Genomic DNA, 17,723 nt, shown 5'->3' with positions numbered 1-17,723 from the left:
TCAATCAAATCTGACTGACCACATAGATGGATTCAACATGGTTAACTTGATAGAAATCAACCATGGGATTGCATTTTTTATACAAAATTTGATTTTTAAAATCAACAAAATGTGACATGTTCATAGTGGTTGAGTTTTTAATTGCCTCCTATACAAAAATCAGATTTGGGCAATTCAAATATCAATATGTACTAAGTAAACCATGTAGATCATATATATATATATATATATATATATATATATATATATATATATATATATATATATATATAGATGTGGCAACATTTTCTCGAGCGCTTCTTAAAAACCATAAATTTCAAAATATTACATGTTTTTCTCAAGAATTTATATATTTCCTATTCGAGAATGAGATTTATGATACTGTAGATTCAGTGAGAGAAAACCTAGGGCCTTAAGTAGGGCTACAAACAACCAGGTCAGATATCCAATCCAAATTCAGCATGCTATTTTCAGATTTGGATATTTTAAGTAAAAACTGAATGTGCATTCGGATAAGATCTGGACCTGTTCAATCAGATTATTTTTGTATTTGGATCAATTCGGATCAGTATTTTAAGTTGAAACTGGAATTGATCCTAATCAAAATTCGTTCAGGTTGCATTTTTGACATGTAAATAGCATGTTTTTGTTCTATTTTTTTTCTAACACAAAATTGCCACATATGTTTCGGATTCGGATTCAACCTTACCTCATCTTATCTGATTTCAATTTAGATCCAGATTTGGATTTGAATATAGAAAGATCTAGCCCGAATCCCACCCGTTTGTAGCTTAGCCTTAAGTTCTAATTGGCTGTTGGAACTTGAGATTGCACAATTTTAAAGAGCACCTCCAATAAAGAACAAAAACTTAGGGGCACCCTTTTGTTTTATTCCCTTGGAAGAGAAGGTTCTTTGATGGGAAATGATACAAGTTAGGCTCGACTCTTAGGATAATTTTTTTTGATATATTTTTTCGAGAACCCCCTAAGGTTCCGAATAAAAAGATGAAATGATATTTCATTATCTCAATTGAAATGATGACCCTCCCAATAGGAAGGGTCACCATTTCAGCTAATCCCTGTGTTCCTCGAACGGATCTCTTAGTTGTTGAGAGGGTTGCCCAATAAAGCTTACACGTAAATCAAATATGGCAATGGTGATTCCCGTGGAAAAAAAGTTCTTTAATGGAAAATTAAGGACACAAGTTTCTAAAAAACTCCTCAGTATGAGGCCACAGGAAAGTATGGAGGATTTTTCATATAAATGGAAAAAGATTGCGACCCACTTGTGTGAGCATGGTACTTTCTCACCTTAATGCTTGGATGCTTGTTTAACCCATGGGGAATAAGAAATGTCAGCTCAACACTTTTTCACCATAATGCTTAAGGGCTTGTTTGTTTCATTCCCTTGAGGTGGGAATGTGGGAATGAAAAAGGGCACCTTTTCAATGCTTGAGCCCTACACAGCTGCCAGCCTAGTGGTTGGGAGGGAGGGAGGGAGGGAGGACTGAACTGTTAAGAAGAGTAGTGTGGGAAGGTAAAAGTTGCCAGTTCATCTTGTTCCCATCTTTCCATGTTGCTGTTTGTGTGAAAAGGTCTGAGATTTCCTGTCAGCTCAGCTTTTTCCCACCTCCTGGAAATGAAACAAACGGGACCTAAGGTGACATTTTCCCCATGTTTTCAGACTTCCCTAGTTATTTCTTGTTTTGATCAATGGTACAAGTCAATGTAATCATCCCATATGTTTTACAGCCTCTCGCCAATAAAGCAACCAAAACTATAAACCCCAATCACATTGCTTGCACATGTTTTTTATGACAAAAAAACCCTCGCTGAAGCGAGGAAAAACTCCGAGTGGGACCCCACAACCACTCTGCCTTACGTGGCCCACCACTGAAAGCTACAAACACCTCCGTCCAGCAGGATTTGATCTGGTGGCTTCATCTCATCATATTGCATGCACATGTTTAAGCTTCAATTAAGCAGAGCAACTAAAACTGTCATTGTTTCTTAATAAAGATATTCTAAGGTATAAAACCTCAAAGTGTACTTAAGCATCCACAAGATTCATTTATGTTCAATTTGTATCAATGAAGCTGTAAGTTTCATAGTACTTTTCTGGTTGCCATTCAAATAGCTACCACCAAACAAACGGGGAAAACCAAAATTCAGAGAAATCAATGGTACCCAATTGGAGCTGGAGTATCTTTCAGTTCCTTCCCTTGAAAACGCACGTCCTGGCATAAAGAAAAGCTTTAGTCAGATCCCATTGCCTAAAAAATAGGGAGTCACTAGAATATGAGAACTAGAAATAGGAGAATTATTGTGAGAATTGGACATTTTCAATACTTTTTTTTTTGCAAATCTAACCATGTAGAAGTGTTTAGCATAGTAATTTGCCAGGAATAAACTGTTAGATCATGTACTTTTATGAAAAATACTATTATTGGATGCATGAATATTTTGTGAAGATTATGAGCTATTGATTTTAAAGCCTTAACAAATCTTGTTTATGCATCATAATTGGATGATTCAAGATCTGGTCCTTATAAAACCAAACATGTAGATCGCATTAATATGGTTAGAGATTTAAGAGAAAAGAACAAAAAATGCATGAAAATCACGATTCACATGGTAGTTCTCATATTCTAGTGACTCAAAGACCTACTAAGAATGGATCGGTGCAGAGATAGGTGATCCCGAACTTAGAGAGGGAGAGAGGCAAAAGCTCAAAGGCACCGCGCGGGTCTCACATGGTAGTTCTCATATTCTGGTGACTCAAAGACGAGCAAGGTACTAAGAATGGATCGGTGCAGAGGTAGGTGATCCCGAAGTTAGAGAGAGAGAGTGGGGCAAAAGCTCAAAAGCACCGGGTCTCACATGGTAGGTCTCATATTCTAGTGACTCAAAGACGAGCAAGGTACCTACTAAGAATGGATCGGTGCAGAGGTAGGTGATCCCGAACTTAGAGAGGGGCAAAAGCTCAAAGGCACTGGAGACCCGGATGGAAACAGAGAAGAGGGAGCCTAGTGGAAGCTCGATACTGGATGGCCTCCACCATCTTCAGGGAACAACGATTCCTCTGCGCCACCCGACCCCATAATGGATAATAGCATCAGCATTAACTCTCGCAGCAACCTTCTTCATTATCCCCACCTACCATGTGATCCTGTGCACAGGTGGCTGGGGACTGAGGACTTGAGGAGGGAGGAGGTCAGCCCTATCAAGACTTGCAGAGGTACCTTGGATCACCAGAACCCTCTACAAATAGATGGTAGAACCCTTGCGTTGGACAGTGATTACAGGATTCCCTGGTGGCCTTCAAGATCAGCAGATGCAGTACTGCCTCATGTTCGATTCACTAACTTCACAATTGCCCTCTATGTCGAGCCTCTCGTTTTCATCCTCAAAGACGGTCTTTTCTTAATAATGATGCACTGCGAGGATCACTTCTGAACCATTACACACAAAGGGGAATGGCCTGTGGCGAGGAAGACTCTGAACACATACTGACAGTGGATGCTGATATGTTAGAACGAGATTCTAGCAGATCAGTAGATCGCGATAATTTCTATCGTGACTGGGATGATGATAACCTTACCGTTATATCCAGCTAATTTAGTGGAGATACACAAGACGTTTTTGTATATATATATATATATATATATATATATATATATATATATATATATATATATATATATATATATATATATATATATATATATATATGTGTGTGTGTGTGTGTCCTATATATTTGAGTATGTATTCAGAGAAAAATAGAATTCTATTTTCCAAACTGCATAAGCCTTTCTTTTCATACGTTTTCTTCAAACTGCATAACCATATTTAGTATGGTATCAAAGCAGCTGATATCCTGATCAACTTTGTTTTAGTGCCTGTGCAGATTGAGACCTAGCTCAGTCTTGTTCTCCTCTATTAACTTAGATTCTCCGAAACAGCAGAGGGCGACGGATATCCTACCGAGACTTTTGTCGCTCGTAGGGCCATGTGGTTCTCGAACCAGCAGCACACATTTTTTTTATCTTGCCGACACAGCGAATTTACGCTGTGATACAACTTGGATCTGCTCCGCCATAGGCGTCCGGGTGCCCCGCCTGTAGATCAGAGTGTGTAGTTGCTCTGAGATCGGGTTCCACCTCGAATTCACTACAGGCCGGCTGCTCACATCCCTTGAAACCAGCCCGCTGTGTCAGTCCGGTTAGGTAGTCCAGGTGGATCGGTCTGTTGCTTCTATCCAGATCATATTCATAGTCAGTCCATCCTAATCTACGTGCATCTTCTTTCCATCTAAACTGACTTCAGCACAATATCCATGGCTGCATAAACCGCGAAATCCTCTAACATCGAAGGAGATTCGTCGATAGAGTCTATTGTTAGCCCATATTTTTTACATCACTCTGACAACCCAGGTACAGTGCTGGTACCTCAAGTTTTAACTGAGAAAAATTATTCCACATGGAAACGGGCTATGTGCATGGCCCTAAGTGCCAAAAACAAGCTCGGTTTCATTGATGGAATAGTTCCAAAACTGGATATCCACTCTACCTCATTTGCGGAATGGCAAAGATGCAATGACATGATTTTTTCATGGATCTTGAACTCAATCCATAAGGACCTGTCTTCAAATGTTATATATTTTGACATTGTATTTGATGTTTGGAATGAGCTTCACGAGCGATTCTCTCAATCAAATGCACCATGCATTTATCAAATCCAAATTGATATAATCAATCACAAACAACAACATTCATCTATCGGCGTTTATTATACAAAGCTTAAAGACATGTGGGATGAGTTTGCTTCATACATCTCATATCTGAATTGCTCTTGTGGAGCAATAAAAGCAATCCAAGACATGCAACAACGAGACCGTCTTATGCAGTTTTTTATGGGGCTCAATGATAGTTATAGCTCTATCTGCAGTCAGATCGTCTTGATCGAACCAATGCCTTCTATCTCGAAAGCATATGCCCTCATCATTCAGGGAGGCAGAGAGAGATGCGAGTTCTTCCTCCGTCATCAAATGAAAACAACATGTTGGCTACCACTATTAAGCGTAAGAACGACAAGTGCGTGAATTCAAGATTTTCTCAACCAAGATCAAATCCAAATCACTCAAGACCCAAGTGTGACCATTGCAGTAAGTTGGGTCACATCAAGGCTAAATGCTATCAACTTCATGGTTACCCAAATTCAAGTAACACAAGTGCAAGGGTGAATTCGACCATGCCAAGTGAGGAGGTTACCCTACCACAGATCACACCCGAACAATATAAACATCTCATAACTGTCATGTCACAAGGTAAATCGAAACCCCAAGCCAATTTAGCAGGTAAAACTCTAGATTTTCTCTCTCACTCTTCATATTAGATAATAGACATTGGGGCTACTGACCACATAGCTTCTAGCCTGGATTTACTACATTCTCCACAATCCATCATTTGTCCACCAATAGGATTATCCACCAGACTATCTGCCCCAGTTACTCACATTGGCAGTGCAAACATAAATCCACAAATATCTCTCATTGATGTCTTATGTATTCCTAGTTTTAAGTATAATTTGATATCTATTAGCAAGTTGACCAAAGATTTACAATGTGGTGTCGTTTTCACTAATGATTCTTGTACTTTTCAGAACCGTCGCTCGAAGTAGACGATTGGAGTGGGTAAGATGCAAAATGAACTTTATATGATTGAAATCCAGAGTGAAGTCGCTCTTTTTAATTTCAACTGTGCTCATCTTTGGCATTATCGACTTGGGCATATTTCAAGTTTCTGTTTTTAGTATCTCGTTAATTCTAATAAATTGAATTATTAAAAATTTAATGGAACATGCTCAATTTGTCCTTTGGCTAAACAATCACGTCTTTCTTTTTCAAACAAAGCCATTAATTCAACATCAGCTTTTGAACTCATCCATATTGATTTATGGGGAGGATATCAAACTCCATCCCTATCTGGTGCACATTATTTTCTAATCATCGTAGATGATTACTTTCGCTCTATTTGGATATACCTAATGCGTTATAAATTCGAAACCTTTTCTCTGATCCAAAACATTTTTTTCATGATCAAAACCCAATTTAAAACTCAAATACAAAAGGTTAGAAGTGATAATGGAAGTGAATTTTTTTCAACCGATATGCAAATATTTTTTCAAAATCAGAGTATACTTCATCAACACAATTGTATATATACCCCTCAACAAAATAGAGTGGTAAAACACAAACACCGAGATCTTCTTAATATGGCTCGGGCCTTACGCTTTTAAGTCGATCTCCCTATAAAATTCTAAAGAGAATGCATTATGACTATCGCATATCTCATAAATTATGTTCCCAGTACAACCCTTAATGGGAAAACCCCACACGACATTTTATTTCATAAAAGTCTTAATTACCAACACCTCAAAGTTTTCGGATGCTTGTGTTATGCTCACAATATTCATCACTCCCACAAATTTGGTAGTAGAGCGAGAAAATACATCTTCCTTGAATATCCATATGGTTAAGCTGCTTACCGTTTATATGATCTTGAGTCTCACGCCATTTTCACAAGCAGAGACATGATTTTTTATGAACACGTTTTTTCATTCCAATCTGCTTTATGTGCGCCATCTAACTCTGGAGATGTTATCTTACCCATCTCCTCTTTTGATTTTCCATTAGATGTCTCACATTCAATCCAAACAATTGATACTCAGGACAACATACCGATTTTCCAAATTTGCCCAAGTCCATCACCACCTATGTCTATCCCTCCAACTACTTTGAGTCCTCCTTTGACACTTCTCGGATCCTCTATCCCTGTTCAGCGTTCCTTCAGGACAAGAGCTCCACCTGCTCATCTTCAAAATTATAAATGCTACGTTGTATTTTGCTTGCCCCAATCAGACGCTTTGAGTGCTCACCAGAAAGGTACAAAGTGTCCTTGTTCTCATTACTTTACTTATGATAATTTTTCTCTATCTCACCGTGCCTTCCAAGTCGCCCTTACCAAAAACCCTGAACCCCAAACCTTTGCCCAAGCCATAGGGTGTGATCATTGGAGGGAAGCCATGAGGGTCAAAATCGACGCACTTGAAGACAACCATACATGGACGGTTACACACCTTCCACTAAGTAAATGATCCATCGGTTGCAAATGGGTCTACAAAGTGAAATACAAATCAGATGGGTTCGTTGAGCATTAAACATCATGCCTTGTTGTGAAAGGTTATACACAGGTTGAAGGTTTTGACTATCACAAAATATTTTCTCTCGTAGCTAAGCTCGTCACTGTTCAGTGCCTCTTAGTTGTAGCCGCCGTCAAACATTGGGACCTCTATCAATTTGATGTCAACAATGCATTTTTACACGGTGATCTTGATGAAGAAATCTATATGACACTACCTCCTTGTTTTCACCAACAGAGGGAGCAACGAGTTTGTCGGCTCAACAAATTCATCTACGGACTCAAACAGTCATCTCAAAATTGGTTTGCAAAATTTTTAAGCTTTCTTAAATGGATTGGCTTCACTCAGTTTAGGGTGAATTATTCATTGTTTTCTTGCTTCACAAAGCATGGATGCATATTTGTTTTCGTACATGTTGATGATATCATTATTATTGGAGATGACATTTCAATAATCAGTCAACTAAATGTACTTCTGAATAATGCTTTTCACATCAAGGATTTAGGAGTACTCAAATATTTCTTGGGAATCAAAGTCGCAAGATCCAGTAAGGGCATTTTCTTATCACAACATAAATATGCATTGGACATCATTAGAGATCACAGGTACTTGGGGGCAAATCTATTAGATTTTCTCATGGAACAATACAGAAAACTTAATTCAATGGAAGGAGAACCATTGAATGATCCAACTTATTATCGAAGACTACTAGGTCGATTGATATACCTTAATTACAATTACAAGGCCCGACATAGTCTATTGTGTTAATATTTTAAGCCAATTTATGCATACACCAAAGAGGCTACATCTTGATGCTGCACAGAGGCTCTTGCGATATCTTAAGTCCATGCCAGGTCAGGGCATATTGTTGTTATCTAATAGCAAACTTCAAATGTCTGTCTACCATGATTCAGATTGGGCATCATATTCAAAAACTTGAAGATCTACCTTAGGTTATTGCACCATGTTGGAAAAGAGTCCAATATCTTGGAAAACAAAGAAGCAGACAACAATATCAAGATCGTCAGCTGAAGCAGAGTACAAATCGATGGCACTTGCAACTTGTGAATTAACATAGTTAAAATATTTATTGACAGACTTAGGAATCATGCATCCCCAGCCTATGTTGATGTTCTATGACAACCAGGCAACATTGCATATTGTGGCAAATCCGGTGTTCCATGAACATACTAAACATATAGAGATCGGTTGTCATGTTATAAGAGAAAAAATTCAAAACGGCTAAATCAGAACTCGATCAATTTGTTTCGACAAACTTACACTGCACATATATGTTTACCAATTGGGACAAGATCAGTTTCTTCAAATCAAGAGCAAGTTGGGTGTTATCAATCCCCATGCTCCAACTTGAGGGGGAGCATGATAGAACGAGAATCTAGCGGATCAACAGATCATGATAATTTATATCGTGATTGGGATAATGATAAGCACTGGGATAACGATAACCTTATCGTTATATCCAGCTAATTTAGTGGAGATACACAAGACATTTTTGTATATATATATATATATATATATATATATATATATATATATATATATATATATATATATATATATATATATATATATATATATATATATATATATATATATATATATATGTGTGTGTGTGTGTGTGTGTGTGTGTGTCTTGTATATTTGAGTATGTATTCAGAGAAAAATAGAATTCTATTTTCTAAACTGCGTAAGACTTTCTTCTCAAACATTTTCTTCAAACCGCAAAACCATATTTAGTATGATATCAATAGATGTCTGAATAGCACCTCCATGATGGCGCATGAGAAAACTGCACATATGAAGATGAATGTTTTTGCAACCAAGAACACCCAAGTGACAACAGAGGATCATGCAGCAAGGTCCCCAGTAGATGCTTCCCCATCCCCTCCCCCATCTAATGAAGATCTTAATATGGATTGCTAGGGGGATGGGGTGTCGGTGGGCCTAGATTAGATTTTGTAGACTGTTCCACACGGTCTGCCACTTTGGTTTCACGATTCGGGAGCACTTGGGACATTTCATCGAGGCCGATTGTTTCACTGTGAACGGCAAACAAGTAGATAAAGAGTGGTGTGGGTGGAATTGTATTCTCAATCTTGTGGTGCCCAGCTCACGAGTGGCTTTGAAAAGTGGGAGGATAGATCTGGTAGCCAAAACGAAATAGGTTCTTAACAGAAAATTCCAGCCCCCCTAATTTTCCGTGGATCTAATTCCAGTTTTGTATGGCTTTGAATATTTTTGTGTACAACAAGTTAAATGTCACACTAATACAATAGTGAAGCAATTAGCAAAACTGGCCATAGGGGGGATGCACAAGTCCTGGAAGCACCTAAACGAGTATTGAACTCCTTGAGAATGGAAAGAATAGCATCGAGATATGGCAGGAAAAGAAAAAGCAAAGAGAGTGATACATCGTTTACGTGGTTCGGCAATAAAGCCTATGTCCACGGTGAGATAATCTTCCTTGATTATGTTAACTCACATTGGTTACAATTAAATAAGTCTTGGTTGTTTACATTTTCATCTAGATGAGGTTTCTCATTTAACGATATTCCTTTCTTGATTTTGCTCTTATCTTGACAGATCATGGTATTCTTGAGAGAGTGAGTCAGACAACGATTTTGTTGAGTCTGTGAGTCCATCATGCCAAGGATACACATAGAGCTATCCAAATGTAGAGTCTTGTTGTATCTGGTGGTGCATGAGCTGAGCTAGCATTGAACTATATCGGGTAATATCCCCTCAAACTAGGCGGTGGGTTCAAGTGGGTCCACAAGCCAAGTTTGGGTCGAAGCGATTGGAAGGCTGGCTTCGTAAGAATATCAACGACTTGAAGATGAGAGAGAATGAAAGCAGTAATGAGTTGACGTTAAGCCACCTTCTCACACACGAAATGGTAATCAATTTCAATATGCTTAAAGCGATTATAAAACACCAGATTAATAGTCATATATAAAGCAGAGAGATTATCACAAAAGATGGTATGAGCCTAACTGATAAAGAGGTTGAGATCACGAAGGATGAAGGTAATCCAAGTAATTTCAGCAGTGGCGAAGATGAGAGATCGATATTCTACTTCAGTGCTGGAGCAGGCAATCGTAGGCTGCTTCTTTGTGCTCCAAGAAATGCAGTTACCGCCAAGATAGACACAAAACCCAAAAGTCGACTGATGTGTGAGAGGGCACCCAGTCCCGTCAGCATCAGAAAAACCATAAAGAACAAGGGGGTTGCGAGCAAGTAAGCATATGCCAAAGTGGATGGTGCCTTTGATATAACAAAGGATCCTCTTGACTAGTTGAAAATGAAATACCGTAGGAGTATGCATATATTGACAAATGAAATTAACACTATAGGATAAATCGAGTCGAGTAAAAGTGAGATATTGGAGGCTTCCAATGAGACTCTGGTAATAGCGAACATCTTCAAAAGGAGGGGAGTCAAGTGGTGGGTTTATTCTACCAATCATAGGGGTGAAGATGGGCTGGCAATCCTTCATCTGAGTTTTTTCGAGAATGTCATATGCATATCGAGTCTGGTCAAGAAAGATACCTTGATCAAAGCGCTTGACTTGTATTCCGAAGAAATGATTAAGATCTCCACGATCTTTCATGGAAAATTCTTTACTTAACTGCTGAATAACATCGGTTAAGAATACTTGGCTACTCCCAATAATAATAATATCATCGATGTATAATAACAAAAAGATGCTTCATCGAGTATGTCAGCATATGAAAAGAGAAGAGTCGACAACCCTACAGAAGAACCTCATTACCTATAAGAGGGTGTTGAATCTATAAAACCATGTGCGAGATGACTGGCACTGACCATATAGAGCACGATGAAGCTTGAACACATGTGAGGGTTTGGAAGGGTCTTGGAATTCGGGTGGTTTGTCTATGAATACGAGTTAATCAAGAGAGCCATGGAGAAAGACATTTTTGATATCTAGTTGGAGAATAGACCAAGAATAAGCTAAAACAACGGACAATATAATGCGAATGATGGTGGGTTTAATGACAGGAGAAAAACTATCGATAAAATCGACTTCAAACAATTGGATGAAACCATTAGCAACTAAGTGGGCTTTAAATCGATCCAAGGAACCATCAACATGAAGCTTAGTTTTAAACACCTCCTTGCAGCCAACCATGTTCATATATGGACTTCTAGGTACAAGGTCCCAAGTGTTTGTTTGTGAGAGAGCAAGTATCGCTTATTGCATGGCCTTCAACCACCCAGGGTGAGCTAGGGCAGACTTGACAAATTTTAGTTCAAGGGAAACATTCAACTCAGCTAAAAAATATTTTGGGTTTGGTTTGACAATACCAACTTTGTCTCAGGTCAACATGTTGTGAGTGTTAGTGGAGGAGATGTTACCATGATCATGATTGGAGATCAGGTGAGAAGGTTGGACTTGAATGGGCAGGGAACTAGGTTGTTCGGTCAAGGTTGAAGGTTAATCAAGCTCATCATGATAGTGACCAATGGAATGATCGATGGCTGAACCTACCTGATTTTCAAGGTGCTGCTGTGTGATAGCTGATTGCTTTATAGTAGCATGTATGGACTCAACAATGTTGTTGTTATTTCGATGATCGACTTGATCCCTTATATGTTGATCAACTTGCTGCCAATGAGAGATATTTTGAGCGTCACATTGCTTGTCTTTAAAAGGTAAACAATTTTCATCAAAAATAACATGTCGGCTAATGTAAATTCAGTCGGTTTCAATATGCAAACAACGATACCCTTTATAGTTATCACTATATCCCAAAAAAATGCCTGGTAGCGACCTTGGAGATAGCTTGTTCTTAGCACAATCTCGTAAATGAGGGTAACAGCTTGATCCAAAAATATGAAGATAATCATATGCAAACTTCTTACAAAAAAGTCTCATATGGCGATGCCATTTTCAATATCGAGCTGGACAAACGATTAATTAACCAAACTGCCATGAGGAATGCCTCGACCCAAAACTTTGTGGGTAATAATGCATGAGTCCATCATGCAAAGGATAAGCGGAGAGAGGCCCATCCTCAGGACCGGTCCCCATGGAGGGACTGCATATATAAACATGTACTGAATTATAGATTAATGAAACCTCGTGCAGATCTGCCTAACCCCAGCTTGCCTTTCAAAAAAAAAAAGGAGCAAGGTACACCTTGGTTAATCTCTAATTTTTAATCAAATATATTGTAGTGTTACTAAACTTCACACACTCAAAAAAAAAAAAAAAGGTGTAACAAAGAATTCAGCAATGGGCAACCCAAACTCATGGAGCATGTTCAGTTGATGGAATACAAAAACTATTAACCAACGGGGTCCACATGGTTCCTACTTGGTAGGAGCTGTCAGTACACGTCTCCTTGTGGAGGGATTTTACAGGTTCAAATCCCAGTGGTACGTTGTATATATAATAACTGGTGAGGTCGGCCTAGCCCCATGGCCCAGCTTGCCTTTCATAAAAAACCTATTACGTTGATCCACAAATGGTTTTTTATCTATTCATAATTAAAGAACCAGGGAAGCTATTGTTTTTTTTTTGTGTGCGTATCAGCTCAGAGCGTGCTCTGACGGTAATCTGATAGACTGACACCATGTGATTAACGACATCCCAAATACGTTCTGTGAACTGGTTTTAGATCCTGTATCCTTTAGAAACTGGAACAAAGGGCAACTGCAGGGCCTGTACCCTGGAGCAGCCAAATAGGCGGGGTCACAGGGAGAGGACCCCTGTGACTCAGTCAACAAAAAAGCCTAGGCCCAAAGACTTACCAACCGCTCTGAAAAAACTCGTGGAACCAATCTAGAAGACACAGATCCCATCCATGGTAGCTGGGATGCCATTCATAGCATGGATGAACGGCCATGCTCTGACCTGAAAGGGGATGGAGGATTTCATGCAACTTAAAAAGCACAACTTATGATTGGGAACATGGAGGCCCGCTTGAGATAACGAGGCAGGATGGGGTGCAATCACATTGCACAAATGCATTGTGCACCTCATCACCTTCCATCTGCTGTTGTACAGCATGTCAGAGTGGGGCCCAACAGCAGATGGAGGGTGATCAGATGCAGCAACACAATGCATTTGCGCAATGTGATTGCAACTGATCACAATTCGAGATAACTCAGCGAAAAGGAGAAATAAGGTAAGAGAAGATCAAGACACTCACAGAAGCAAAGTGGTTGACATCACGATGGTGCGCTTCATCTGCTCTGATCACGAGCACAACATCCTTGAGAGTGGCATCTTTCGGCAGCCTCCAATAGTCTATAGCAATAGCAGGTGCTGGAATATTAGGGATGGCCCGGCTGTCTATCTCCTTCAAGAACTCTGTGTAAGAATGTATGGCTTCCTCCTCGAGGTACCCCACAACTCTGTGTGCAAGCTTCGGAGAAAGTAGGTAGATCACGAAATACGCATTGAAGAAGACGCCCTGAACCGCTAGAACCAGGAGTCGTTCGTACCATTTCGGCTTCACGATCTCCACCATCGTCATGAGGTGCATCCTCTCGTTCTCGGCTTCTTCGAGCAATGCCTTTATCCATCCGCCGCTGTGCTCAAACCTCCGCAGTGACTTCAAGTGCAGAAGCATGCCGCCCACCATGCCCGGAACAGCTGCAACCGTTTCGAGCATCATGGCCCGGCAACCATATCGCCTCTGCACCATGATTACCCAAAAAATGATATCAAACACACACACACACAACAAAATACTTTTTGCATGTTGATGCAGGAGTGGAGGAAGACCCGGGGTTCATAAGGGTCTATTTGAATTCATTTTATATTTTTAGTTTGTATTTGCATATTAGGTTCAAAGTGATGGACTCGTATATAATTAGAAAGTTATAGGAACTTACCTTAATTAGAGTATATCAGTTAAGTAGTTTGTTTTGATTGTAATTGAGAGTTTTCATCTATAAAAAGATGAGAAATCTTATTGTTATCTAAGAGTTGAGATTGATATGAGATAATTTCTTGTTACTGATTTTCTCGTTAATTTTTATTTTTCTTATTTTCTTAGATAAAACTAGATATTCGTAGTTTATGTAGTAGTAGCTGGTAATTTGATAGATTTTCTCGTAAATCGGGCAATGGATTTACATCATATGCTTAGGTTTTCAAGAACTTACTATAAGCAGAGGCGTTGAATGAAATTTTGTTGATTAAACCATCAGATTGATGAAACAACCCATATTTTTAGTGTTCGAGATTAATTATGTAGCTATGGAGAAAATGTTCAAGAATCCAAGATATACGTTGATGCAAGCGCCCATGTTCATGGTATGCATCAGTATCTACCCATGAATGCCTTTTCTCTCAAAAAATCATGAGTTTTTACTCAAATGACTTGGTTGTAGCACATGTAATCAATCCCTAAGGCGTGTCCTAGCAAAGAGGGTTGGCTCTGCCAAACATGCTGATTCGTTTTCTAATTATGTTTTGGAAATGACTTGGTGGCCTTCCTAGAAACGTCACACATGACCTTGACTTATTGAATTGAGGGAAAACAAACGGACATTAACCAGCTTGTCCCGTTTGGTTAGATACTTTCACCAGGAATCCCATGGAAGTTGAAAATTCTTATGCCATTGAATTAATGAATTCCTAAAGTTGGAAATCAGGAAGACGTTGAGGAACCAATTTGCAAAATCAGGGACAGACAATCGTTTTCCCACCCAAAAAGATCTCTTTTTTTTTTTTGGTCCATCAATCAGGTAAGCAAGGCATGTAACGTGGCATTTTCGTCGCTTTGCAAAGGAGGGCTGTACGAAGGCATTTTCGTCATTTCCTAACACATCGACCTCGAAGTTGTTTCCTGTCGCTCTCTGTCCCTCGTAACTCGTTAAAGCCGTGGGGAAATTTCCGAATAGATCCCATCTTTCTCGCTAATTTAACATATCCGCCACTTCTATGGTAAAATTTATTAAACGCTCTTGTTTTCATAACATTAGTTCAAATCAAGTGCGAAAACTACTACATCAAGTACGAAAACTACTTCACCAATACGAAAGCTAGTACACCAAGTAAGAAAACTAGTACTTGGGATACTTTAATTTTCAAAAACATCAGTTCTTCGAATATAGGTAAAAGTTGAGCACTTAATTGAAAAGTCACCTAAACCCTCCGGTTTCGTTTGACATCCTGTTCAGGTTTGTACAGAACATCTTACCCAGGACAGACAGGACAGTGGTCCGGTTCAGGATACACTGTCCAGTTTGTCCTGGATAGAGGTTTTCTTTCTATTTTTTTTGTATTTTAAAAAATGTCCCATCTTCAATGTTTGTTCAAAAAAATTAACTAGTACATCAAGTACGAAAACTAGTACACCAATACGAAAACTAGTACAGCAAGTACGAAAACTAGTACTTGGGATACTTTAATTGTCAAAAACATCAGTTCCTCGAATATCGGTAAAAGTTGAGCACTTAATTGAAAAGTCACCTAAACCCTCCCGCTCGTTTGACTCCCTGTTCAGGTTTGTACAGAACATCTTACTCAGGACAGACAGGACAGTGGTCCGGTTCAGGATACACTGTCCAGTTTGTCCTGGATAAAGGTTTTCTTTCTATTTTTTTTGTATTTTAAAAAATGTCCCGTCTTTAATGTTTGTACAAAATTTTTTTGTCCTGAATGTTCCACGGACCCACAACGCTTGAATCAAACGCTCTCTCACTGTACAGAAGCAGGCAACTCGCGGGAAGGACCATTCCCCCTCCTCTCTTCCTTTCACTCAAGAAACGAGATGGACAACAATAAACCTACCCACCTGTAAAGCATATCCGTACCTTTCCCTAAAACTGCCCTTTCTTTCTAGTTAATTCTGAAAATACCCCTGCTACAGAATGAGTCCGCGAATACGCAAAGAGAACATGACTTTTGGGTGTTTTTCCTTGTTATCTAAATCACGATCTCATCACAGTCGAGACATTTTTTCGTTTTCTCCGTCTACCTTTAGGGTCCGTTTGTTTGTCACGGAAAGTGGAGCCTTTCAGCAGAAAGGCATCGACGGGTGTGCATTTCCCTGGAAAAGGAGCCTGAAATACAGGGGACCCCCAATTTTCAGAAGAAAGGGTTCCCGTGGGGGGTGGCCCGATGTTGTTTCCGCGGAAAGGAAAGAGCGGCAAACAGACCCTTAAGCCGTGTTTGGAAATTAGGCGTCAGAGTTTGCTAGAGTGAGAAGTGGGGAATACACAGCACCAGCAACCAAAGTTGGCAGTTTCTAAACAGGACCTTAAAATATTTTTGTTTTCTACCGTTCACCCGAATTCTGCATTGTCTCAGGAACGGATGGGAAATATATAGCAGAGAAATATTGGCAAAACTAGATTGTACCATGCCCTCTAGAAAAACCTGAGAGCTTTATCTGATCCATCTGAACCGACTGATGTGTTTTAACATGGCTTGTTTATTTTGAATTTAAAAATACGTAGTCTTTTTTTTTTTTAAGAAAAATACGAAGAATTTTCAATCCAGAAATTTCAGTGCACTTTGTTTTTCGAAGTAATTAGAATAATTGCTTATACAAAATAATCGGATGATCCTGAATATGTTTTTAAGCAATCCATATAGATGCTTGATCCGCAAAAAAATCAAGAAAATGTGAAAAAACGAATGGTTTCCGCTACACTGTACGATAAGTCGAGTGTAGCCAAGGTTTTTTATATATATTATAGCAAGGAAGACAAGATTGAAGAATGGAGATCGAACTTGACGGGAATAATTAAAATTAATTTCCAACTTATTCCAAGAATAAAAAAACTACCTGGAATAAGATATCGGTCGGAATCCGAAGAATTTTGACTGTCCGATAGGCAAGTTTGTCCAAGAACGTCTTAGGCACATGATGCTTCGAGAGATCGATCGACAGATCGGCGGCATACGTATCCCACGGCTACAAATCACATCATATAAAACAAAAAACAGATTATCAGAATTCCCAGAAATTCCTCGGACAAACGGGAACGCAAAGGGAGGGAAAGAAGATTATATAAAAAAAAAATCAACCTTAAAACAATTCCAAGGCCAAACTGTTCCGTCCTCCTTCGTGATCTTCGTCGGCATGATCCCCCAATAGCTCGAGATAACCGTACCGGTCTCCGGCAGCGTTTGGGCCGCCCGCTTCGCGGGCTCGGCGATCGATTTCTCCTCCGCCGGCTCCTCCTTCTCTAGCTCCGGCAAAGCAGAGCTCATCGGGCGGCTCCATGTTGTGATGCCGATGAAAGAGCAGCGATCGATGGTAGTAGAGCGGCAGAATATCGCCGGAGAGGAGAAGGCGGTGGAGAAGCACCTGCCGGAACTGTGGCGATGGTGGAGGAGTTGAAACAGCAGAGAGCTCGTGACCCTGTAATTCATCTTCGAGGAATCTCTTTCCAAGGAAAATGAACGAGCTAGGGTTTTCTGAGCGGTGAAAGAGGTAGGGTCGGAAATTCAGAAGGCGGTTTGGTAGAGAAAAGCCAGAACCAGAGGACGATGAATCGACGATTCCTTCCCAGTA

General features: G+C 39.6%; 1 protein-coding gene across 1 annotated transcript; it reads right to left on the bottom strand.

The window, feature by feature from the left end:
* Window positions 1-2,020: 2,020 nt before the first annotated feature.
* On the bottom strand, window positions 2,021-17,723 carry LOC149841317 (ubiquinol oxidase 2, mitochondrial-like). The gene is made up of 4 exons (XM_090004752.1): window positions 17,234-17,723; window positions 16,992-17,120; window positions 13,398-13,886; window positions 2,021-2,237 (listed from the first exon to the last, which is right to left on the bottom strand). Exons 1-4 carry the CDS (start codon window positions 17,579-17,581, stop codon window positions 2,178-2,180), a joined length of 1,026 nt encoding a protein of 341 aa, XP_089860878.1. The 5' UTR covers window positions 17,582-17,723; the 3' UTR covers window positions 2,021-2,177.

Source organism: Nuphar pumila, chromosome 4, assembly GCF_984573655.1.
Source record: "Nuphar pumila chromosome 4, dmNupPumi1.hap1.1, whole genome shotgun sequence".
Lineage (NCBI taxonomy): Eukaryota > Viridiplantae > Streptophyta > Magnoliopsida > Nymphaeales > Nymphaeaceae > Nuphar > Nuphar pumila.
Note: the sequence above shows the minus strand (reverse complement) of the source record. Positions and strands in the feature narration are given on the sequence as shown.